The sequence below is a fragment of the Cydia splendana genome, chromosome Z, assembly GCF_910591565.1.
Source record: "Cydia splendana chromosome Z, ilCydSple1.2, whole genome shotgun sequence".
NCBI lineage: Eukaryota > Metazoa > Arthropoda > Insecta > Lepidoptera > Tortricidae > Cydia > Cydia splendana.
Genome location: NC_085987.1, coordinates 25,921,139 through 25,949,101, shown reverse-complemented (window position 1 = coordinate 25,949,101; position 27,963 = coordinate 25,921,139). Strand labels below are relative to the sequence as shown.

At 37.2% G+C, this 27,963-nt stretch overlaps 2 protein-coding genes across 2 annotated transcripts in view; one reads left to right on the top strand and one right to left on the bottom strand.

The window, feature by feature from the left end:
* The window catches only part of LOC134804693 (protein furry), a 124,422-nt gene that overhangs the window by 45,792 nt on the left and 50,667 nt on the right, over nucleotides 1-27,963 (bottom strand). The gene's annotated exons all lie outside the window — the stretch shown is intronic.
* LOC134804826 (thyrotropin-releasing hormone receptor) lies at nucleotides 418-27,319 on the top strand. The gene is made up of 3 exons (XM_063778089.1): nucleotides 418-1,400; nucleotides 16,731-16,953; nucleotides 22,685-27,319. Exons 1-3 carry the CDS (start codon nucleotides 510-512, stop codon nucleotides 22,867-22,869), a joined length of 1,299 nt encoding a protein of 432 aa, XP_063634159.1. The 5' UTR covers nucleotides 418-509; the 3' UTR covers nucleotides 22,870-27,319.

Below are 27,963 nucleotides of genomic sequence, written 5' to 3'. Positions count from 1 at the left end.
CCAAAAGTTGGCGAAAATTGCATTAGCTAATGTAACGTGGAAAAAACATTAATATGAGAAATTAAAAAAAAATCATATCGCAGAAAATATCAATTATAGTAAACATTTTATGAAAAGGTAGCTTTTCCATGTAAACACGGCTGCGCTCTTTATTAGACATTGTGATTAGTGATTTTCTTTAATACCAACAGATTCTGTACGAAATAAAATTGAAATTCATAAATTATAAGGTATTTATCACATTAATACCTACAAACATACACGTAGGAAATAAGTACTTACGTTGTCACTTAATTATTGTTAATTTCATATTTATTTGGATTAGTGTTATGAATTACGAGTAGTCATAACTTGACCGTGAAATAAATAAAAATAAAATAATAATAATAAATAAAAGTTCTTTAAGTTTGTAAGCAGTGGGCATACGAATGGAAATGTAAGACAGCGGCGGCCACTGAATACGCCGCGACAGTCGCCGCCGGAGAGGCGCGGCGCGAGCACGCCGCGCCATGTCCGACCTCTCGCCGAGGTTCGAGGGCGCCGATTTGTTCAACTACTCTACTCCCGCGGATTCTAATTATTCCACCTATGTAAATGAGACATTCTTTGATTTCATCGCGCATCAAGTTGCATCCGCCTTGAATGTTTACTATACACCCTTACTAGTATCTTTAGGGACAATCGGAAATTTGGTTTCAGTATATGTTTTCTACAGTAGTAAGTTGAGATTGCAGTCCACAAGCCAATATTTGTCAGCCTTGGCTATCTCGGATACGGTGTTCTTATTCCAACTAATGATGCCATGGCTCGGTGCCGTTAAACTTACCGGTCTGTTTTACACGCAAGGCTTCTGCCAGATATTTATTTACTTTTCTTACGTTACATGTGACCTGAGCGCATGGCTGGTGGTAGCATTCACAGTGGAGCGGTTCGTGGCGGTGCTGTACCCACTGCGCCGCAATGCCATCTGCACCGTGGCGCGAGCTCGCCACATAATCAGCACAATAGTTGCGTCGGCGCTGCTCCTGAATGTACCTGTTCTCAGATTCGCAGCGCCGGTTAACAACGACTGCAGTATAGACGTACAATACCTTGTTCATGCAGCCAGATTTAATTTGTTGGATACAGCTGTATCGTTCACGGTGCCGCTCGGAGTAATAATAGTTTTGAATGTTTGGATAATGGTCGGAGTGTACCGGCTAGAGCGCACCCGACACCACCTCATGAAAACGGAACAGCCAGGGCCCGCACCGGGCCAGCGCACGCGACCTTCGCGGCTGCAGCAATGCCCACGTTCCCAGCAACGAGTCACAAGGATGTTGCTCATTGTCTCTTCAGTTTTCGTCGTACTTAACATGCCTGCCTACACCATGCGCGTTGTAGCTTATGCATACAACATGGTGAGTATTTTCTAACATTGGTTTCTGAAATAATTAGCATTTTAAGTGCAAGCGCTTTTCTTACACGACAACACGCAATGCAAATAAAATATATTGTTGGCAAAGCGATTGTTTCTGAATTACCTACACGTGTTAGAACGTACCAGTTAAATGCGTCTGTTAGAGAAAAATAACACTTGTATAACCTCTGTTTATTCTACCGAAACATACATTTTTGTTCATGTACCCGGCTTGACATTTCTGGGTGATTTTATATAGGTAATGTATGCGGAATTAAAATTACTCCAATGCGTGATTTTTAACGGCAGTTGTGGTACTTTAAGGCCATCGCTGCCAACAACACAAATGTTGGCATTTTTTAGTTCCCATTTTATCTTCCTTATGAATTGTATTAATGCATGCGACTAAATAAATAAATCTTCCTTAGGATTTTTTTTAGGATACTTCGTATGCTCGACATGTTTCATATTCTCGTACGTTGTACAAACAGTAACACTCTTAACTGACCATCGGTGGACTATGTACCTTTTGTAATAAGGATTCGAAGTGTCAGTGTTAGTGTGGGCGATGGTACCATTGGTGTTCTCAAAATAATACTTAGTGACCTTGCCATGAATTTTCATTTTATGTGACATAATTATGATTCGTCACCCATAAATCCTATTATGCAAAAACAGCTGTTTTTTTTTGCATTTTTGACCTAATGACATACCCACATTTTTAAGGTATTCTTTTTAGGGTTCCGTACCCAAAGGGTAAAACGGGACCCTATTACTAAGACTTCGCTGTCCGTCCGTCCGTCCGTCCGTCCGTCCGTCCGTCCGTCCGTCCGTCTGTCACCAGGCTGTATCTCACGAACCGTGATAGCTAGACAGTTGAAATTTTCACAGATGATGTATTTCTGTTGCCGCTATAACAACAAATACTAAAAACAGAATAAAATAAAGATTTAAATGGGGCTCCCATACAACAAACGTGATTTTTGACCAAAGTTAAGCAACGTCGGGAGTGGTCAGTACTTGGATGGGTGACCGTTTTTTTTTGCTTTTTTTTTTCGTTTTTTTTTTTGCATTATGGTACGGAACCCTTCGTGCGCGAGTCCGACTCGCACTTGCCCGGTTTTTTACTTTCAGAAACGGTGAGCTTAACTTTTCTTAAATGTTTGCCGATGTATCTTCAAGTATTTTTTAATAATTTTACTGCCACATTGAACTTTGTCTAGATTTCATTCCGCATACTTACTTTAGGATGTACGTACTACCGGGAGAAACCGATAATGCAGTTGCTACACAATATTGTTTTAATAAATAAAGTTTTCTTTCAGGTAACACGTACATTCGTACACCCATATCAAACTACAATTTAATATGTCAAAAAGAAATACTTTCGGACTAGAAACTAAAATAAAAGTTGAACGTAGCTTATATAGCGGCACTTGGAGAAAGGTTCTTTGACGATAGTTTCTTAATACATATTATATAATTTCTATTTCCACAATGATATTATTCATTATTTCTAAGTCCTTAAATTGTAATAATAACGTAACAGAACTATTAGTTTAATTAATTTGTCGTAATGATTTGTAGAATTTGGACTTTTTTGAAATCTTACATACAAGTACCTACCCTATCTTAGTCAAGGTGTTATCTCATTCAGGAATTGTAGTCTTCCGATCTAAACGTCCATCAGGGGTTCCAGGCAAGGCTCTAGGGGCTATATAAGGCTATATACTAAGCTAGGCGAGGGCTAGCCTTTAGGTGTATTTTGAGAACAAATAATAACAGATACCTAACCACTGACGTGATGTCCGAGCTTTGCAAAAAAAGGTGGAGAATATTTTTTATACGGAGTGTAATGTTGCCCTGTATACCTAATAGTTTTGTTCTAACACGTTTGGGAGCCTGGTTGTATCACGTGATATTAATTAAATGTTACCGATTTACTTTTTATGGGCACTACGCGTTTTCACTGTGGAAAATATTTCGTCGGAATGTGTCGATATTGGCATGGATTTCACGGATCAATCAGAGCACTATCTTACATATAAATATTTAAGGTGCAGCGAGTTAAAGCCCTTCTCCGAACAGTCCGAACGCAGCTCACTGAGCGGACGACCGTCGACGTCCCACGTTCGCGGATATCCTTTAGTAATTTTTAACAAAAATAAGTAATTAATGAGTTCGATCATAAATAACATGAGCATTTTTAGAAGCAATATCCATGTTAATAGCTATAGCTTGTGCAACATTAGTAAAATATATTAATGGTACGTTTTAGACCTATGTTGTGTTTTTTTCTATCGAGCTAGAGTTGTTCAATCGAGTTTGGAATCGATGAAGTTACCTGCTCATGGTTATGGCCTCAAGATTGGTACCTATTTATATTTTAGGCAACCGTATTATGATCTAAAAATGCGTCACGATTTTTCAAAAACTCTGCTGGTTTCAAACCCACGGCCCCTTCAGTCTAAATAATTGTTTTACCTTAACATTCTCGTTCCTTTGTGTAGGGTTGTGTAAATATCTTTAATTAAAGTTATACACATAAAAAGGAGCAGAAAGTTAGCCAGTTCGTTATAATCTAAAAGGAAGTTTATAACTCGAACTTTCCATTTTATTTAATGTGTCAAAGGGTTGGCAGTCATTACACTTTCCTTATTAAAACGATAACGGAGGATAAAACTTTGCGTCTGAAATTCAGCGTGAGAAGTAGTTACCACAGAATACAGTATTTAAAACGGAACGAAGAATCTTTACATAAACTATACTATAACATTACATAATATAAAACACTGTAATAGTTTTATTCGTTTTAGATGTTTCCCTTTGTTCTAATAATCAAGATAGAAAAGTTTAACCACTTCACACAAACAATCAAAATCAACTTTGTACGTTGCATTGTTTGCACAAAAAGTCGAACGAACGTTTTTTTTTGAGAAGCTAATAAAGATGAAGTTTTTGTTTGAAGAAACGTCATTTTTGACACTAACATATCTGTTCCATATCATATCTAGAGCAAATTTATGACGTAAGTACATAAAAGTTCGAATCAGGCCGATACATTCACCATGTTCGTCTGTCGGTCCGTCATCGTCATTTTGCTTCGTTGTCGTAAGTGTTGGAAAGCTGCAATCGGGCATTTTATAAATCGATCATGCCGACAAAGTGGTAAAATTAAACATAAAAAAACGCGGCAGCAGATATACATTATCTGTGAAAATTTCAACTGTCTAGCTATCACGGTTCGTGAGATACAGCCTGGTGACAGACGGACGGACAGACAGCGGAGTCTTAGTAATAGGGTCCCGTTTTACCCTTTGGATACGGAACCCTAAAAATGAACACGTAAAGTGGGTTAGGTATAGTTTTTATTTCAATCCATTGTGTGTGGGGGTGTCGTTGGATAGGTCTTTCAAAACAAAAGAAGTCTTCAACAACATTTTTTTTAAACTATATACTTGCGGGAATAATCTCTCCGATAGAAAAAAAAATTTGGCAAAAAAAATATTTTTTCTTGGTATAAGCTTTTATTGCTGACTGTACTTATCTTTTAACAGGCAACGAATACTTATCGAGACATTTTTAACAACCCCGAACACAATTATTAGTTTGCGTTGTTTTATCATTATCACAGAGTTCGTATTGTCATGCAAAATTTTAGTTCAATCGGAAATCGGGAAGTGGTTCAAATTGAGCTTCCAAGATTTGAGCCACACTTGTCTTGTCTAACATACATACATACTAAAAGGGCAAGTTAAATAAAACCTCCCCTTCTAACTTTTGAACCACAAGTTCAAGAAATATTAACGGTAACTTACGGCAGGGGTGCGAAACTCCTGACTTCGGCCAAACTCGGCTCCGCTCGGCTCAGCATTGCTCCGAGCAATTATTAGGGTTGGCACCACTTGACTTCCTTTGGCGTGCACGACCACAGATAAGATAATCACTTGAATTTTGACAACCACCAAAGGGATAGTATGATTCGACTCTGAACCGCTGTCAAACTTCGGTTTTGTAGGAAGTTTCCTTTCTGTACGGTAGTACCATGGTCTAATAAAACATGGTCTTCTCTTCCCAGAGTGACACGGGCCTACGTCACAATAACATTGCCACTTTATTTCAACATAACATGTTACATGGGTACATTATACCTATGGTTAATAAGTTAAAATATTTCTATATAATTTTATAATTTTCATTTATATGTATTTTATCTTAAATTTTACAATAACACGTCATTTTTAATTATTCGTTAGCAATATCTTCCGATTCACGAAATTAATTTCAGACGTTCGGGTAGTTCTGTTTACACTACTGGCAACACAGGATATAGCGCTCTCACATTTGACAATTCGGATCTAGATTACTTCATGCCCTGACCGTCATCCTTGTCGAACGCGTGTTAATTGTTATTTCCTTCTCGCTCAGTGTCAGCAGTCGCAGTGTTTTCCAAACTTTTCACTTCGTAAGCTTGGTAATTAATGCGTAACTGTGAATTAGTTTTTCAAACGTTTGTCTTGCATAGATAAATAAAGTTTAATTTAATACATTAGATTTGTTTTATTTTACTATGTTTCTACATGAATAACTTAAAATTAATGCCGTTAAAATAATTTTCACCGTTGGTTAAAATTCTCCCACATTTTAAAGTTTGAGAACCTGTAAACAGCATGATGACGTAGGCCCGTGTCAGTTAGGTCATACGCGAATCTCGGAAGAGTACTATAGAGGAAGGGTAGTACTATTAATTATTCTGTGCTTACGGAACCCTACACTGAACATGGCCAGACACGCTTTTGGCCGTTTTTTTTTACAGTAAAAAGCTAAAATAATGCATCAGACAGCTTTTTCCATTGTCGTGGATTTACGAAATTATGTTTATACATAATATAATATGTAGAAATCTAGTGTTATAATCAAAATTACTTAACTACTACATATTATACAAATTAGTGTAATTAATAGTCCGTAAAGGCATTCAGAAAAAGGTATGGCGGCTCAGAGTAGGTACAGAGCGCTGATAGATAATGTTATCAAAGATTGGGGTGAGTATTATGAGTTCACCGGTACACCAAGACGTACCCTTGGGAACTGGGAAGTTGTTAATTATTTTATCCTAATGGGCGGACATAAAAGCAAATGCCTCATTCGGGAAATACTAACTAGATAACTATGTATAATAGGCTAAGTATAATCTTAGAAAGAGCATTACAATTTTATTGCTTTGTTTAAAGGCCGACATGATTTTAGTTAGATCATTGTAACGAAATAGTTTACCTGGTTAAATAATTATATAGGTACTCTTCCACGGAATATCTAGTGCGGCGATGTGCGTGTGTATGCTGCAGAACCAGTGTCTTAGGTCTCATTGCTTGAGTGATTGAGTTATTTATTTTATTTATCGTATGGCATGCAAAAGTTCGTTTTTTTTTAGCATTAGAAAGAAGGTAAGCGATCATGACATGTCTTTGATTGAATAACGCTGTTTTAAAATCAGTAACTATTACTTATGAAAGCAGAAGATTATAAATGATCGTATTAGGTAGATTCATAATTGTTACATATTTGCCGTGACTTATTTTTAAAACGTGTTTTTCAATTAAAAGTCACATCATGATTGTTTACCTTTTTACTAATGCAAAAAAAAACGACTATACAATGCAGTGGATACTGCATTAGACGTAAATACTTTGGGACATACAAAGCGAAAAAACATTTATTTATTTAAACTTGCACAAAAGAAAAAGGTGCGTTGGGGTAAGATTTAAGGAATTTAAAATTTCATTGGAACCGCCGTATAACAAAATACAAAGAATTGTGTTGAAAAATCGGCACCAATGAGTAAAAAAGACCTTCTAAAAATAATTTTTCAACAAAAAAGACCGAGTGACGTTGTATTGGTGGCGGGATAAGATAAGACCGATAAGGCCGTGTATATGAATGTGGTACGTTATTAATGATCGATAATGGATTGGTTTTCGAACGTTATAAACTCAACATTGACTCTCGTGTGAGAACCTTCATAAGATAAAGGAGAAAGATTTAGCTAAATTTGTATTTACGAGTAGATACTCACATCCCGGGTATGCAGTGCCTTATTCATTTGACATAAAATATACTTTTTGTTAAAAAAAAACACATATCTTCATCTTAACTCGTGAAGTTTAGGGTCGTTACGTCGATAATATACGTCGATTTCAAACAGACGACCGATGTATGTATACTCATAGTTGTAGCTATTTCTAAGAAAAGAGATAGCCATAACTACGACGCACAACCCTAATCCTTAAATCATTTTCAGAGAACAATTCATCGGATTCCGCCCTACGGTCCGAAACCCAATTTTGGATGAATAGATTCTGAGATAGTACATTACCAGAGGAGCGTCAAAAGCAATGACAACCTGGCAGCTATGATGAACTTTTCAAAAACTGAAATCGGACAGATATAAAACCAACGTACATGGGGCAGGTTTAGAACGACAATACCTACACTAAAACACATAATATTTTCTATAATCCACCAAAGACACGTAACGGATTTTGATAAAACATGTCGAAATACCGCTAGAAAACCTGCTTTCAAATAAGCACCACATCCTTAACGGGTCACCCATTTAATAAAGGGTGGTATTCCATCTGTCCAATATATTTGTCCAATGTGTATTTTGTCTCATATTTTGCTATGAAATTGGACCAAGAAATTGGACAGGTGGAATACACATCAACTTTTTCCAATCAGAAATGTGACAGCTGACAGTTCATATCCATAACAAACCCAGATCAAATTCATAACCAGTTGTTACAATCCTCCGGATCTGAATGTAAAACATTTATGTACTTACTTACTTCTTACGAGGGCTGCCTTTTAAGTTCTGTCGTTTGTAAAATCTAAAGACAATTTAAACCTCAAGTACTATTTATTGTTTTTTTAAGAACTTGTTGTGATATTTAATACACTTTTTCATTTGGTCGATTCTGTTTTGAAACCACTTATTCCACTCCGAAGTTGGGGCTTCAAAATGGCCGTTTTGTATACGTCAACCGCCTCTTCTTGTGCTCGGTACCATTAACCACGAAGACATTGCTTGATTTTAGGGAAAGTAAAGAAATCATTAGGGCTCGGGTGGTCGAGAATTTCGACGTTTTGCTCTAGTAAAATCGCAATTGTTTGCCGGGAGGAGTGTGAGCTTGCATTGTCATGGCTCAGTACCATACGATGTTTTCGGTTGATTTTTCGGAATTCACTTATAGCTTCTAGTAAGCAAACTGAAACGGCTAATATACTAGTCAGGGTTAACTGTTTTGTGATCTTCTAACACGATGGTGGCAACGTGTTCACTTTTGGCGACAAACGAGGAGACTACTTTTTTAAGTACTACTTGAGCGTATGACTTATTAGGTCGGTTTCGGCTCGTTTTAGAAAACTCAGACGGTGGATTGCTGTTTGAAATCTGGATCATAAGCATAAATCCAAGATTCATCACCACTCACAATGTCATAAACGAGTTTTGTATCTCCTCGATCGAATTGCTGTAGAGTTTTGCGGCACTAACTAGTGCGAGCCGTTTTTCGGTCGGAAGTAAGCAAATGTGGTGTCCGGCGAGAGATTTTTATTTTTACACCTAGCTCTTCATATAAGGTTTTTTAAATGGTTATCCCTGAAATGCGTATAGAAGCTGCTATCTTTCGGTATATCACATAGCGATCCTCGAAGATCAGCTGCCGAACAGCCTCAATGCTTTTCTGGTTTTTCGCGGTGTTTGGACGACCTTCACTCAGTCTATCACTGAGAATAGAGCAAACGCGTTAAAATTCCAAATACCAGCGTTACACAATCAGAAGGCATGATATTTTGTCAATGAAAACAGTAGTCAGCTCTGTAAAGCACTGAAGTCGCGTTAAACCTCATATAAAGTTATAGAAAATTATCGCATGGAAATTTTCCTATGAAATTTCTATTTTCACAACCATCACCCGACTCCACAAACCCACTGTTTAGTATTCAATTTAATACTGCTATACTGATTTACTTGAGGTAGCGAGGCTACTGGCCGGCGACACAGAAAAGGTGGTCTGAAAAATAATAACTCACAGTGTCAGTGTCACCGTAAAATCGCGAAAGAAATAGATCGCCTAATTCGCAAGATATACAATAAAACAGTGCCTTGAAATAACGAGGAAGCCAGCAGCGAGCAATCCACCCGCAGAGGCCTCTGCCAGCTGTAGACCACAAAATACCGGTAAGCCCTTCCACCATCTGGTAAAGCAGTATAGTGTAACGAAGGAACTTTTACTTAAGAAACTACAGTCCACACACCTGGCTTTACGCCACATTTTCTTTCCACAACTTTAACTCGACGCTATACTAAAACGGTTCGGTCAATCATGATTCGTTTAATTGTTTTTGAATACTTAGTTCACATAGTTTGATACGATGGTAGTTTTTCTTATATAATTGTGAGAGATTTGCAAACGACAGAACTTAAAAGGCAGCCCTCGTATATTGTTGTAAGAGTACTTCCATAGAAAATATTATTCAAAAAGATTTTTTTTAAAAATAAATAGGTACGCAAGGAATGTCAATGCGTGCGTCTCTTCCCTGCCAAAACGTCTGCGGCCCTTTTTATATAAGCTTTCATCCCTCGTTTCCTGCGTCCCTGAGGGAGACTCTCTAAGGAAAGTAACTTTTAGTATTATTTCAGTGTTGTGTAAATTAAATAATAGGTACCTGGTAAAAAAACTATAATTTGTAGGATTTTTGGACTTCAGTCAGTGGGCCGACAATCCTCTTCGGGCATTCTCGGCTTAGATATTGTGTTGTTTTCAGTGTGATCTGGCCCCAATTTCACATCGGTGACAGGTGCGACAATTGTAAAAATCACTGTTGCTGACGTCACAGACATCCATGGGCTACGATTACCACTTACCATCGGGCGGGCCGTATTCCTGTTTGCCACCATCATTGTATTATTTAAAAAAATCTTTATTATATCGGAAAAAAACAGATATTTCTCTTGCGAAGTTTCTGACAATTGTCAAAGATTTAGAAGAATTGTAGGTAATTCTTGACAGGTATTGAGTTATATGTCGGAATTTCGTGTAGTGTTTCTTGTGACAATTGTCATAAACTTAGCAAGAGAAATATCTGTTTTTTTTTTCGATATAATAAAGATTTTTTAAATAATACAATGATGGTGGCAAACAGGAATACGGCCCGCCCAATGGTAAGTGGTAATCGTAGCCCATGGATGCCTGTGACGTCAGCAACAGTGATGTTTTACAATTGTCGCACCTGTCACCGTGGTGAAATTGGGGCCTGATAGGTTTTGTAAATATTTGTTTAAGATTTGAATATTTTACGTGGCTTCCGCTCTGTGCACCGCGTCGTCGCGTCCTTGCCAGCCGGTAACTGTGAGGTAACCGAGAGCGGGAGGGCTTTCAACGGGAGGCAGGGAGTGTCCATACTGTACGTTAGTACTCTTTATTATACTGCGGCTCAGCATTGCTCCGAGCAATTATTAGGGTTGGCACAACTTGACGTCCCTTTGCGAGCACGCCTACAGATAAAATAATGACTTGAATTTTGACAACCCTAAATAGCCGAATGGGATAGTGCTAAGGGAAAGGGACAGCATGATTCGTCCATGAATCGCTGTCAAACTTCGATTTTATAGGAAGTGTCATTTCTGTAGGGTAGAACCAGTAGTACTATGATTTATTCTGTGCTTCAGTGTATTTTATTTCAAACGATATCTAAACCAGGTTTTCCACGGTAGCTAAAGTACAGTGTCAACAATAGTACCCGTAATACCAAGAATTATTTCTCCAGCTTACGAAAAGTACCTACTACCTGAAACTGTTTTGTGCAAATAAGTAGCGTCGCGTACGCGCCTTAGTGGTACTCTTAATGGCATGCACATTAAACATGTCATTAATATGGGATGCTTCATTCATTATTCATTATTCTACATTTCACAAATTTACCCTTAATCATTACCTATACTAGGGTCGCTCGCGAAATTGACACAGATTCTTATATGAATGAAGTCACGTTCATAATTATTAATTAAATTTCTAAAGCATAGTTAATAATTCTCAGTAAACGCAATATTATGTAGGTATTTAGGGTGCCTCTGACCGTTGTGGATTTAATTTAAATAGAAGGACCTCCTCATATGGAATTACTTTCGGTCAATATAACATTTAATAACCAAACAAAAATTAAAGCTCTACTCTCTAATGAGTTAAAACTGTATGTAGATCAGTCATGGACTTTAATTATTGTTGAGCAATTTAGGGTTTACTTTACATTTGATATTTTATACCGTTAGTATTGGCAACCAAATTCGCTTGAACCTTAGATGAATCAACAATTAGAGTCTGATGTGACCGTACCTTCCTCCTAAAAATGACAATCATAGTATGACGATTCCAAGTAAAGCATAAGGACAAGTTTTGCATTTCAATGATCTTGCAATGTTTATTTATTTATTTTATTTCATATTTTATATTGCCGAGACAACACAGATTTTATCTTCTTCTTCTTCCTCGCGTTATCCCGGCATTTTGCCACGGCTCATGAGAGCCTGGGGTCCGCTTGACAACTTATCCCATGATTTGACGTAGGCACTAGTTTTTACGAAAGCGACTGCCATCTGACCTTCCAACCCATAGGGGAAACTAGGCCTTATTGGGATTAGTCCGGTTTCCTCACGATGTTTTCCTTCACCGAAAAGCGACTGGCAAATATCAAATGATGTTTCGTACATAAGTTCCGAAAAACTCATTGGTACGAGCCGGGGTTTGAACCCGCGACCTCCGGATAGAAAGTCGCACGCTCTTACCGCTAGGCCACCAGCGCTTTTTTTTTCGCAACACAGATTTTATATCATATTTAATTTTATTTTATATTACGAGAAACAATCATATAGCTATACTACAGCGACGGCGACTTAAAACGTATACATACTTACTCTTACTATTACGAGTATATCTATATACCAAATCACAAACTGTCTTCATATAAAAATGAGATCAACTAAGTTTATATTTTTATACCTATGTATGACAAATGACAGAGTTTTAAAATAATCAGTCTATTTCAGCGTCTTGCGTGACCGGCCTTAGTTGTAAGACTTGTTAGGTACCACAAAATTCAAAGATTTTTATATAAAGTAATGGACGCGACAAGTAAAACCATCGTTTGGTTGTTGCCTCGCTGAAATTAAAGCTGCAGCTTTTAGAGTTTCCCACGGGCCTTAAGACACAGGTCGTTTTCAGAATAATTTATTTAAGTTTTGACTTAATTTGTCAAACCTTTGGTCTAAATATCGATTTAAACAACATATTAACTCACATTTATAGACGGGGTTTCGAATTAAACAAGTCGATGATCTGCTTAACAGCAACTTGTTACGGCAACACGGTTACAACTTATTATTGCTAGACCTTAAACGTTGCAAATAAGGGTCACTAAATATCAGTTATTTGTGTCACTAAGGTACAAACATCATGATGCTGCCATCTTGGAGAAGCGAGCATATTAACTGTAAAATCGCCGGAGGCTCTAAAGTATATATCCAATTTTATGATTACGACGTATGGGTTAGACAGCTGCTAGGAGTACGATAAATATGAAACCTTTTACGCAATAAAGTTTAAATGCTACTTTTAATATTATACTTCTTTTTGATATACTATTGAAAACTTAAATTTCATAAAGTCGAAATTCAGAATGTAAAATGTTTAGTTTTTTTCATCCGAAATATATATTAAATTTGCTTTTTTTAAACAAAATGTAGGTACCTAAGTATGCAGTCTGACAGTATGAACCAAATCACTGTACAATTATGTCGTCAACTTACTTAGCTAAGGTACACAACACTATGCTTTGCAAAAACAGGTTTTTAAAACCCCACTACCATCCCCTCGCCTCGCAATACTTCAGACAAATAATATAGAATAGAATAGAAATAATTTATTCACCATATATCAAAACAAGAAAACATGAAAAGGAGAAAGTGCCACGAAATGGTCTCATCTCAGCAAGTCGCTGGCGACCAGGGCTCGGAAACCGTTTTATTTTTCAAACCGGTTTCGTTCATTCACCCGGGAACGAAAATGATTTCGTTTCCGTTTGCGGTTACCGGAACACATTCGACACCGCGTACCCGACTCTCGGGCACTCGTAAACTTTACTCAGATGCCGGACAACCCGCCCAGCGGGTTGTTTTGTACGCAGATATAGACGACCGGTTTCTGGGGTAGTGCGCCGTTTTTTGCCCGGTTGCGAAAGTGTTAAAGAACTGTTCCATTGAGATACTGATTTATGCCAAATTCGTTCGCCTTCCGTTTTTGTGGAACGAAATTAACCGGTAAAATTGAAAATATCGAAGCGAGATAGAAGGAGTAAGTATTGCTATCTCTTTCACGTATTACAACGAGTTTAACCGAGAGTCTCCGAAAGCCAAGAGTAACCGGTATTATATCGTTCCTATCGAAGCATAAAATTCAGTTCCCTCTTCTTACCGGTTAGAAGAGAGAACGTAATTTTTTAGTTCGTGTTCCATCAATTAACCGGTTTTTTAATGAACGAAATAATATAACGGTTTGGGAACGATATTAACAGGTATTTCAATACCGGTTCCGAGCCCTGCTGGCGACTACATGCATTTGCTCATCGACTTGCTAATAAATCACTTCCAGGTGCCCATGACAGAAGGGCGTTCAGGAGTTTTAGAGCTCGAATGTGAGATTTTTGGCGTGCTACAGTACGCGTTATTGAAAATGCAAGAAGATTGGGGGACCCGCGTAAAATCGCCTTTTCATACAAACGTAGTCCTCATTTTCCTCTCTGGGTATTAACATAATTGAAAATATTTTGACTCAATTTATTGTATATCAACCACAGGTTTGTTTGTTTTCGAATTTTAATTATTATAAGGGGCTATTTATAAATGACGTCGTAGGGGGTGGGGGGGGGGGGGGGGGGGGTGTCTGGACATCGGATGATGGTAGCATGACGTAGGAGGAAACGGGGTCATTAGAAGAATGATTTTTGGATGATTTTAGGGGGGGGGGGGGTGTCAATAATCGATGATGTAATTTATGGACAGCCCCTAAGAGTTAGAAATCTGAAACTTTGTATGGCACCTGGGACATGAGGTACAGAGAAACGTTGTACCTCATGTCCTTTGCACTCGTGTCGTCTGTGTTATTAATTGTACTGTACCTATTACAAAATTACGTACGTTTTCAGCTCGACCGACCACGGAAATGTGATTAAAAGTGGCTTATTATGTTGAATGCCAATAACAAGGTAATTCCAATTACCTTAAGTTAAAAACGTTAAAAGTAGGCAATTCTTCATATTGGTTTTTAGATTTCTTCTTTATAATTGTATGTTTATAAAATAGTTAGGGAGGCGAATAGGGGAATTTTCGGCAATACTCGAGCGTGGCAGTTTAAGATATGAGAGATACCTTAGACCTAATAGAACAACCTTGTAAAGTATTTAGCTCTATATGTAGTGACGCGCGCCTAGGATAGACGATCAGATTAGTAAAAAAAAATGGATAGTCTGAAATACTCGAGCGCCTCAGATTAAGATATTGGGGGTTGATTTTAGTGTTTAAAGACTAAATTTAAGTAATCTGACGATAAGTCCTTGACGCCGCCGAGTTATAGGGTCGCGAACTTGTAAAAAAAAAAACGTTAATCCGGCATTCTCGAGCGTGATTTTTTTATTTTTTATTTTGAAGAATATAATCTAAAACTTACTAAAAATACAAAATCTGCCGGTTCCCGCATGACCGGAAGTGTGGAGGAGCCATTTCGTCTTCCTAAGAACGCGTTGCGGCATATAAGTCGATACATTTTACAAAAAAAAAGTTTAAATAAACAAAAAAGGGAATTTTATTGTCATTCTTAAATTCCCCGTTTTATCAAGGAGTAAGAAAGGAAAAAAAAGAAACCAAAAAACCTTTTTCGGTCAGATTAAGAGAACCCACCAACATTTTTGTCAGATTAAAAAAATATGCTTTCAGGATACCGAGATAAACCTCCCCTATGAAAATCTGACGCGCTCGAGTATTTCAAAAAAACTTTTTTTTTTTGCATTTTCAAAAATTCATCGTAACTTATCGTCACGCCGAAATCGACAGTTTTTTTAAAGGAAGCTTCCTTGGGGCCTACTTAACACCCCTTCCGAAAATCTGACGCGCTCGAGTAAATTTTTTTTTTTTTGCATTTTTGACTACTTTATATGCCTACCCCCACCACGCAAACCGGCAGATTAGTATACCGTTGTTATCAGAGGCACTCGGGGCATACGTAGTATGAATATCTGACGCGCTCGAGAATGCCCAAGTAACTGTTTTTTTTAACATTTTTGAAAAACCGTACACGCCAAACCCACCGCTAAAATGGTTTTTGCCATACGAGCTTTTCATTTCGAAATTATTTTATCTTTCGATTTTGATAGGTCTCGACGGCGCCGTTGAATTACGCCATTTAGCTACCTCGCCTCCCTAACTAAAATATTTACAATGATTAGGTATTAAAATGTATTCACAATACATTAATATCGAATGGGTAGAGCAAGCAGATAGAAACTTATAAATGTTTATACTTATGTTACTTTTCATCAAAATCATTAGAGCAGTTTTCAAACATCAATTCTAAAACATACAATTAAATATTGCTTGTTCCTTTGTTACAAATACGTACCTATGTTAAATATAATATCAATGTAGGTGGGCAGGTGCTACGTGACAAAATATACCTACACCGTAAATCATTAGAAAAATATTATAGCTCTTTTCGCGAAATAATTACAATTCTCTTTATTAAGCCAAAAACGAGCGCGGTAAAACAAATATACGCACCTAACCACATAACGTAGCACAATAGCAACGGGCGAAATGGTTGTGCGGGGATTAATTTCTCATCAACAACCAGGTGATGTGTGATATATCGATTCATTCATCGTCTACAACAAAGAGCAACAATGTTACCTTTTTGGAGCACTCTCACATTAGGCGTTTTACTTAATATCGCGACCAGACTGCGGTAGCAGCTGATGCCACCACATAAATGCGGTTTCAACGGATGACGTCCCAACGAAACACTATTTACGTTAGGCTACTCTAGTCTAGTCTAAATATACCTAGGCGAGTATATGATTTTAAGTCTTGCGATTATATCGCCTGAAGTGAGAACGGTCTAAGTTACATTTAACGTAGGATGATGGTATAATACGAACGATTATACCATCATGACCAGCATGATACGATTACGCTTACTGCTCATGAATTTCTGTTTGTAAACAGAGCCTCGACGAATACAATGGCCGCTACGCGGCGGTGACGCAGTTGGCGAATATGTTCTTCAACACCAACTTCGGCATCAACTTCATTCTGTACTGCCTGAGCGGGCAGAACTTCAGGCGGGCGCTTCGTCAGACCATTCCCTGGCTGAGGAACAGAGCACGCCGCGGGGTGGCCGTCCGCCGCGCAACATCCTTCCACCCTGCCAGAGCCAGCAGTGTCTCAAGTGAGTACTAATTCAGGTGGATCTCTCTCTCTGAAGTAGCTAACTTTGTTTTGTACCTATATGTATGTATGTATGTATGTATGTATAATATAACTATATAGATACATAGCGAAAAAGATGTATCGTGTGTGACTCTAGTTAATAATGTATATATATAACATGGAAGATATTTTGATTAGTTTACATTATCCCGCAGTCTAAATTGCCCCCTTGCACCTTATATAAATGTATTCTTATTTTTACTTACCTGTTTCCAAATCATTCTTGTATTTGTAATCTCAATAAAGGTAGGCACCAGCCGCCTACATATCAAATGTAGGTAAAAATACCCTACTTAAAACTAGGTTTGTCGATAATTTCGTTACGTTCTTATTTAATCTACAAACCTAATAGTTTATATACATACATAGATTATGATATGATATGATTGACCAATGCAATAGTTATTTCGAGTCAGAAATTTGTGATGCGCGACGGCTTTAGAATCCCGCGTAAGGAATAATATCTGGGAGACCGAGCTTTGCTCGGAAAACATATAAAAACTCAAAAATTCGCGTTTTCCCAGAGATAAGACCTAGCTAGATCGATTTTTTGGTCCCGAAAACCCCCATATAGCATATTTCATCGAAATCGTTAGAGCCGTTTCCGAGATCCCCGAAATATATAAATAAATATACAAGAATTGCTCGTTTAAAGGTATAAGATAAGATAATTAGGTGTACGAATACAAATAATAAATATAACAGAGTTCGAGTCCGAGCAATAAGAACACCATAATTTTCCTTGCACGGCAAGTTAAATAAAATATCGTCTATCGCCAGGCCAGGTTGAACACGTCACCTACATACATGCTTCAAAATCTCCTTACTATGGTTTCATGGTATTTTGAGCTTGTAAGTACCTTGATAAGTTTGTGCTTTGAAGTTAAACATAACCGTATGTTTAACAATTTGCGGTTAGTCTCTTTGAAAAATTTAATAAATTTTTCATATGTATGCATAATTTCAGCTCAATCGGAAATCAGGAAGGGAGTCAAAAATAGCTTCCAAGATTTGACCCACATGAACTATTGTAGGTACATTCGTACAGGGCAAGTTAAATAAAACCTTGTAAAAAGGGGTCAACTTTGGAATGAGTGAGAGAGAGAATGTGTAGGCCATAATAAAGGTGTATACGAGTTTCCAGCTTATTATCTCTCATTCCGAAGTGATGCCCTTAATTTGACTAGCTAGACTGCAAAAATACTGTAAGAGGTCTATCACGTATCTTATATTACAGATAATTACAGCACGTAGCCATGGCACCGCATTCCTACTGTAAATAAAATAAACCCTCCTTACTTCACAGATACGAGTGTAAAGATTTACGTAAGACCTACATTAACGAAGAGTTATTACTTTCCCGCAGGCTTGTGTCTACCGATTCATTCAACACACCGCAATGAGACGTATAAAGTGTAATTGTGCTTAACACATTCAGGGCCAAGAACCCGACAGTCGGGTACACAGTTCGTAGCGACTACGCGTTCCATACGGCAAAAACGTGGCTACGCCCTACGAGCGTAACCCGTAGCACTTAGTGGCAATGAATGTGTTAAACATAGCGACACAAATGGCCATGCCATCACAAAAAAATTGCATCTAATCTTTATTACAAAACATCAATTCTTATCCCTAATCATCTTCCTCGCGTTTGTCCCGGATTTTCGCCACTAGTCTACTCGACAAACTGAAAAATAGAGATACCTCCCACGTTACGTTAGTACGGCGTAAGAGATACTTCACACGTATTATTTCCCCCGTTATTCCTTCGTTTGGTGGCCTAAGTGGCATTATCACTACAATTTAAAGTAGGTGCTTACTTAATAACAATGGTGTAACAATAGGCGCAGAGATATTGTAAGAAGCTCCGTGTAATCTCATATAACAGGAAAGCCGTGAGAGGTCGGGATTGATCATCTATAATATTTGCCGTAAATAGCCTTCGAGGTTGCGTATAAACTCAACCTTTTGAACGAGATTAAATGCATGTTATATGATATGAATATTGTATGGTATGCTCCTTATATCCGTTTTAATAGGTCAGGCCTAAGGCAGTAATAAACCGATGCTTTATCTTTGAACCCATTCTCGCGGCTTCGCTGGAACGGAGTACGTTTTTCGCATCTTCACGATTGCTTACATTGACGAGGCGTGAAACTCAATCAATCAAATAAACAAACTCAATTTCACGTTCATATTTCGCACAGTATAATAAGATAAAGCTCTCCTCTTATCTTATTCAAAACCATTAAACATCTAGGTAGAGCATGTACTTATTGATTTTGTACTGTTAAAAACAGGTCTTCATAGATATAGAAATATACATACAAAGTGATCCATTTTTGGAGTGTGTTTATCTATATCAAGGGAACCTATTCGATTCGTGACTGGTCATGTCGCGGCAACTATATGCCTACTTGTTTCATATTATAAAATACTATAGTAGACCTTTAGCGGTCATGCCACGACCTGTCCAATACTAGGCAGTAGGCCCCGAGACTCGACATCACATTCACCAAAATCTGCTCAATAATTTTATAGCTCGTGGAACACAAATATACCCACATACATAAGTATATCTAAGATGCACATAGGCTGCTAAAATCACTACCCTTCTGGTACAAACCTACAAAGTTAAAAAGAAACAATAAGAAATGGCAAACTTATCTAAAGTTTTGCCAAATGGCGGTAGGTGTCAGATTACACATTCATAGAATTTGTAATAACTTTTGCTATGGGTTGCCCTCGATAGAGTCTGTTGTTTATTTATAATCCTAGCTACACTTTTCCCGTATTTGGCCGAACATTTCATCTCTTTCATTAATATGGTAATTTAAAAAGACGTAGAATAATAAGGGCCGGTAGACAGACTGCAACCCGACTGTAACTTGTATGGGATCTGCACGCCGACGTTGCAGTGGAGTTGCAGTCCGTCTGTATCGGCCCTAACACGACAAAAAACCACGTAGTAAACGGCTTTCACAACGGAACTTCGACTAAACGAGATATAAGTAGCAAAACTTTATTGCTACATTATAATCGTGTTAATAGACCCACCGATAAAATTATATTAATACGGATCATAGAAGTAGTATACGCGTGCCTCCGTGAGGGACAAAACATACGCAATGCGTCACTATGATTGGTCGAATTTATTTGTTGCCCACCATAATCCATACTAAAAAAACGGTGGGGAACAAAAAATATGTGAGACTGTGACAAGGACAAACAATAATAGCGCTTTCTGTGCTACTCCTACTGAAAGATATGTAAGGCTATCCCGTTCTGTCAGTTACCGCCACCACTCATGCCCAATCCAGTTTAATACTAGATTCATGATACGGATAGGTATAGGTGTGCGTGCACCTTACGGTTACGCTTCGGAAAGTCCAATACTTAAGCGGATAGAGGGGTCGCAAAATACGATTTACTTCCCGATCGTTAGTCTTGCGTTGAAGGCACATAAAATAAAACGTCCTCTGTCCTCTTTACATTCCCGTTACCGGTGTCATCAAAACGGTCGTTCCACTCCTATATGTAGGCACGTATTTAACCGGTCAACTAATTAATCGGATTTGAGTAGTTTAAAAAAATAGAAATGGGTACTCAATTAATAGATTGGCAACAAAAAGAGAGCCTTAAAATATATCAATATGAGACAACATTTTAATGCCGTTACAGCTTTTGTTTATTTTTAGGCAGGTACCAAATATTTATTTTCATCACACTTGCTCGGAAAAGATGTATTTACACGTAGGGCTTGCGGGCGGGAAATTGAATTTTTCGCCCTAGGGCGGAAAAAATCTTTTCCGAGCAAGTGTGATGAAAAACACTTATTTACACGTAGGGCTTGCGGGCGGGAAATTGAAATTTTCGCCCTAGGGCGGAAAAGTGTTTTATACAGAAGTTTGTTTTTATTAATTCTCCTTTTTTTCCTTACAAGTGTGATGAAAAACATTGTGTGTGCCACGGGCGGTAAAGAAATTCCGAACTCGTGAACATTTTAAGCCCTCGCTTCGCGTCGGGCTTAAAATTGACACTCGTTCGTAATTTCTTATTTCCCGCCCTTAATACACAATGTACTATTGGCAACTGAATTATTATATTAGAGACCATTTACGAAGCACCTTTTAAAAAGAAAACTGCTATCTATTAATTAAAAAATTAAGTTCTTTTAAAATATTTTGTTTGATCACTACACGGTCAACCTAACACGCTCCTCCTCGCTTCGCTCGTCGTCGCACCTATCTTTTGACTCTTGCAGAACATCGTGATAACTATTGAAATTAGTAATAAAAAATTTAAAGACCTAATGGTACGAGTATAATGGCCATTAGGTGTTTCATGATTAGGAATTTCGACCATTTCGAGTATAGGTACTGACCATTGGTAAATAAATTAGTGGTGTTTTGCGGATTAGGAAATCTGTCAATTTAAAGAACTAGGTATGCATTAGTTTAAATTATTTAAAAATGGAGTATTTAAAGATTATGTATATAAACAACCAAATTTTATGATCGCTTTACAATATTAGTTGCCAACTTATTATTTTAGACGCCAACTTATCAATTCAAGTTCCCTATAATTTTTTTAGGTGGCTTGATTTTGCTGCCAGAGTTTTAATAATATGATGCTTAAATTAGAGGCTAATATAAATTTATTGGCGCTTAAATATTAATGCACAGCCAAATTATATTATTATATGCCCAGTGAAAGTTCCTGTTTATTATTTTAGTTGCCCGGTTAATAATAAGCCATATGTATATAATAACTTAAACAAACTAGGCGGCTTATCTGTATTCCAATTTCTATAAATATTTAGTAACCTGATAACTATAAATACCAAATCCTTTATACATACTTTAATTTTCTTAATAAACTTTCCAAACCTAACAAAAAATAACGTATGCGGAATGAAATCTGGGCAAAATAAAATGTCGTATTAAACAAAAACATAATGGTAATTTTTTATACAATTTTCTTGTTTTTAGGGTTCCGTTCCTCAAAAGGAAAAAACGGAACCCTTATAGGATCACTTTGTGGTCCGTCCGTTCGTCTGTCTGTTTGTCAAGACCCTTTATATCGGGAACGCGTGGAGGTATCGAGTTGAAAAAACATATACTCAGTACAATAGTCCCTTGAAGCTGTGAATAAATCAAACTTCTAAGTTACGGTAAAAAAGATACGGCCGTTTATGCCGCAAAAAACGTATAGGGAATCAAAATTCATAGGCTACTGCCGTTGAAGCTAACACTATGAAATTTGGCAATATGTACCTATAATAAAATTCATAATAGGCTTTAATAAGATAGCAGCAACTAACATAGGCTAAAAGCTAGGGATATATTGCACGTATGTGATAGTCAGATCTGTCTGGAGGAGAAATCTGTCAATATACTGGAGTAGGGGCTGTCCATAAATTACGTCATCGATTTTTGACCCCCCCCCCCCATCTAAAATCATCCAAAAATCATGCTTCAAATGACCCCGTTTCCTCCTACGACATGCTACCATCATCCGATGTCCAGACCTCCCCCCCCCCCCCTAATTTGAAATGACGTAATATATGAATAGCCCCTTAGGCACGGATGTGTTTGTCGGAAATTTGTCCGCGGCACATCTGCACCAGACAGACCTGATCGGACACATCTAAAGGTATATCCCTTGCTAAACGTTCAAATTGCCAACAGCATCATACGTGAGCAACTTCACGGAGGCGACAAGCAACTACGGCGTGTCGTCGGTGACGCCGGGCGTGCGCCGCCGCCGCCGCGACACCTTCATAACGCGCTGGACCTTTGACAACAGCCGCCGCCGCGCTCCGGCCCCCGAACTCGAGATGAAAGTTTTCACGCCCAACTATACGACCACTTAATACGAGTACGATAGTAAGAAAAATGATCTCTAATTGAGGTAACCGATCTAAAGTGTCACATCCTTATGCAAATAAATGACTCTTTATTGCTGCGAACTGAAATAGGTTTCAACTAATGGGGCGGTATCGACTACCACAATATTTTTCTTAACTAAGTATAAATCTTAATAAATTTTAGGAACGTTATAAAGAGCCACGAGGGGTCTGAAGGTTGTTAGGTGCTCCGGCTCTACTCATGCGTTTTGGCTATTATTTATACCATTATAATGGAGTTTTTAATACTCATTGAAGTGGTGTAAAATCATTTAATAAAACGCTTAGTTCTTTTTTCATTATTTTTTTACTTCGACACGTCTAACCTAATAACCAAATGAAAGAAACGGAACCCTTATAGGATCACTTTGTTGTCCGTCCCTCCGCTGTCTGTCTGTGCAGGCCTTTTATCTCGGGAACGCGTGGAGGTATCCAGTTGAAATTAAAACCATACTCAGGTCTACAGTCCCCTGAAGCTGTGAATAAATCTAACTTTCACGTAAACAAAGATTTGGCCATTTAGGCCGAAAAAAACGTAAATTTCGACACTTTTAAGGGAATCAAAATTTCTAGGGTATTTCCCGTTGACCTAGAACTATGAAATTTGGCAAGTAATATCAATATCGTTTTACACTACAAATACAGGGAAAAATCTGAAAACTATGAATTTGTAAAAAAATATATTATTGTTATGGGCGAGTCCGACTCGCACTTGTCCGGTTTTTTGGTATAAATAATATTGCAACCGCGTCAGTAGACCCGGAGCAGCTAACAATTTACAATCCGGCTCTCGTATCTTAGTACTTTGTATATAACCTATTTGGTTAAATAAATGTTAATTTAAGTAATCTACATCAGTATACAATTAATTAAATATAGTAAGTAAAGAGCTTTCTTAGTATTTTGTAAATATGCGGTGTAAATATGAGGTAAATGAATGTTAATTTATGCAATACCTATACATCAGTTAGTTAACTATGTTGTAAGTGATAAATTTATAATATTCAAGAACTAGTCATCACATAAAACATATTTATGATTAGACTTCTATTATAGTATTGTACTTGAAAAAAAGTCAGAATGTATGTCCTTGCATAATTTTTACGCTTTTGCATATTTTGAAGTATAAAAGTAAACAAAACAAGATTGGCCTAATGAAGAATGTATGGCGTAATTTAATGCTCGCGGCTCAGTAAAAAATGGAACGTATATTGCACCCCAGTGAAGATAAAGACTCACATTCACAAGATGAGTTCCCTTTATAGATTATAACTTTTATAATTTTCAGGCGTTGTTTAAATAAAAAGCCGATTAATAGGGAATATTAGGCAAAGCTCTGCGTAGGTGGCACCTTTGTGGCACATACAGTAAACAAACCACATTGACACATCACACGTCACGTCAAGAACATGGCCTACCGCAAAACAAGAAAATCGAAATTTCGTTATCTAATCTCTCTATCACTCTTGAATATTCGAGCGATAAAGAGGCAGATAACTAAATTTCGATTTTCGCGTTTACCGGTAGGCCCTTGTTAACAAACCGCCTTGATGCATCAATGTCATATTTTATTGTCTGTGAAAACTTGTCAAAAAACAGTTTAAGGCACAGTATGTATAAGTTAGTCTATGAATTTACTGAGTCGGTAGTGTTGCACTCTGGCGGCAGAACATTGCAGTAACATCCCCTATTCTGGTTTTATTAAAAAATATTTAAATAAGAAATGTTGTACGTATATGGTTTTTTTTTTAATTTAAAATGACGTTTATTAAGTCACAGCCTAAAGTGCGACATAAAATAGTGGAAAATAAATGAAGGCGCCATTTTCTTCGTAACTGTCATATTTTGGACGTAAAATGCTTAAACATGGCAACAATTTTGTATGGAAATTGTTTAGTACCATTTTATTTAATTTCTACTCTTCCATGTCGCACACAGGTACCGCATATAAAACGACTAAAACGTTTACAAAGAGCGTGAGGTTACCACACCACATACAGGTTCAATTTTTCTTTTTACTTGTTAAATGCTACAATTTCAGCGGCACAACTGAGTTATATTTAACACCATTTTATACTACAATAACCGAGTTACACCCAAATCAATTATTTTATTAATATTTTTAATTTACCCAAGTACTGGTTGTAACTCGTAATTATAGACTAAACTAATACATATAAGCGGTTGGGGGGTGTGTGATAAAACTACAAAATAGCCCTTCTAATTTTTAAACGTTTCAGATAATACGCCATTTTAAAAGTAAGTACGCTTTGGCCTATGAAGGTATTTGCATTGTGCGTGATGACACGCCCGACCTACAATTTGTTCAAGTTTTTTACAAAGTGAATTTCTTTGATCTCATAATGTTATTAAGTTTATAGTTAATTTTAGCACAAAATACTAATAAAGTCGCCACAAATAAAAACAATATCATCAAACAGATCACACCTACATTTGAGGCTAAATTAATATAAGGATTACATGTAACCTTATAATCAGAGGTCGGCGAGGGTGAGCTATTTACCTTATAGTATGACGTAAGACATGTCAAATTATAAGGTGAATAGCTGACACTCGCCGACCTCTGCTTATAATACAATGCTTTGCGAGCCTCCACCCCTTCACAGAGGTTGAAAAACAAGTAGAAAATATTATTAATTTCACATCACAACGCTTGGGAGTCGTTTGCACCACCTCTGTAGTATTTCTCGAGCTGTTATTATGCTAGCTTTGATTGCACTTGAGGAAATTAGCGATTAATTTTTATAAGATTATTGCATTGAGCTTGGATACTTACTGTATGTATACTGAGACGACCACGATGAGTACGATGTATATGTAAATGAAAAAAATGATGTTATTTGATTCGTTTCTAATAGCGAATATGGATAACAATTAAGTATCGGAAACATGTTCAAAATTATTAAAGTATATAACTTATGTACCAAACATAGCGTAGCTTGAATTTGATTCCTAATAATGGGAGAAAGGCGACCATCATTTAGGTTAGATGGTTGAAGCTAAATAGAGAAATTATTCAGATCTAATTCATAACCTGTTATTAAAATCAGAATACGCCTGACAATTTTTTCAAGCTAGGCAATGTTAAGCAGAATATGGTAATCTATGGATCGTTATAAATGTTATTATTCTTCTGAAGACGGGTATAATCGTATAACGTTTCATTTATGTATAATGTTTACGTCTTACTCGAATCGTATTTAAGGCTATTCTAAAACTCGAGGAACTTTTTAACCATGAGGTCCGTTCCGAAAGTTCCATGGCTAAGCTAAGAGCATCGGCATGGAATACCGGCGGAATATTTATGTAAAGCAAAATATACTTTGTTGTTTTTAATGCTAAGGTATGTGCTGGATGGGCTTACATTTTTTGTGTGTTTAATAAATGAAAAATATAATCACTTAGCTCAAGCATAATATTGCTCATTTTAAGAAATAATTTTCATATGTTTAGCTTTTGTGCAATTTTCATTATGATTTTTTAAAGTGCATTTTAGACCTATGTTCGTGATTTTTGTGATTTTAAACAAGTATAACCTACTTGGTTCGTATGAATTAGTGAAATAATTAAAAAAACTTATAACTCCCGAAAGAGCTACAGTTTTTTTTTCACAGTCCATAACTCTTGCGGGAACAATATAGGCCCTTGTCCTTCAGTACACATGCATGAAATAAAGTCTTTTTTGAGCAAGTCTGATCAATATATAGTCTATAAATAAAATAGCATACAAAGCATCCGGGTTTCACCCAGCCGCTATTGGAGCATTCCATGAAATTGTCTACCGTTTGTCCCGTACAAACGCGAACTTTCTGAAGATTTGCAGGTATAAGAGTTTCCTTTTCTATGACAAATGATCAAAATATGCACAGAAAAATAATCGCCTGCTTTAAATGCCGAAAAAAAGTCACATCACAGGAAATAAAATGCGTTTGTACGGGACAACCTCTGGAATGCTCCTTTTAAAGGTCTCGCAACGTCAGTTGGATTAACTTAGACATGTGACTCGGCAAAACGCGTCTTAGAAGCCCAAACTCGAGGGGCTTACTAATAGCCCTGGAAGAGTTCTATTATGCACCCTCCGGTTTCATCATCAGATTAATTAATAAAAAAAATACCGCTCTTTCTTAATTGGTAATTGATCAACAATATTTTTCAACTAAAATAGAATTTAAATTAAATAACATTAACACATCAGATAATAACAAAAGTAATGACTTATTTAATTTTAACCTAATGAGAACATGGATTTGCAACTCCATATGAGTATGTGTGTGTGTGTGTGTGTGTGTGTGTGTGTGTGTGTGTGTGTGTGTGTGTGTGTGTGTGTGTGTGTGTGTGTGGGTGTGTGTGTGTGGGTGTGTGTGTGTGGGTGTGTGGATACAGTTAAAAAATATGAATTAAGTTTTCTGTATCATAAAATTCATAAGGTTTCAGATAAACTCGTTGGTAATAAATTAATGTATTTACGCTGTGTATTGTGTTTGTTCTTTGTTACTTAAGCTATGCAAAGGGTTCCTGATTCCTGACTCACAGGTTGTAAACACTGTTTATCGTAGACAAGACATTTGTATAAGCTCGCTTTCAGTGTTTGTAGTATCATTTGGTTAAAACATTATTACAATTCTACTGAGTTTATTAGAGTTAGTCATGAATCATTAGCAGGCGTGGCTCACTCCGCGATTTCGTCGCTTTGCTACAGGTAGCTAAAAGTACATCCATTCGGCCCCAATTTTGGGGTTTGCCATAAGCCGCGCGTGGCGCTGTCGCCACCTAGCGGCCATATCTGTGCTGATCGTAACAGACGCGTTTTGTTAGAGAGTGAGTCTTCTGTACCTAATACTATTATTTATTCTGTGTCATTAGTATATATATACTATTATATTATTATAAATATATACTAATGATTCATGACTAACTCCCGATTGCCAAGTGAGCTGTGGACTAAGATCGCCACAGAGTGGCAGCACACGCCCAGCTCAAAACGGGGATTATGAAGACAAGACGAGACGAGTTAGACGCCTTTTTAAAGGAATGGCCAGG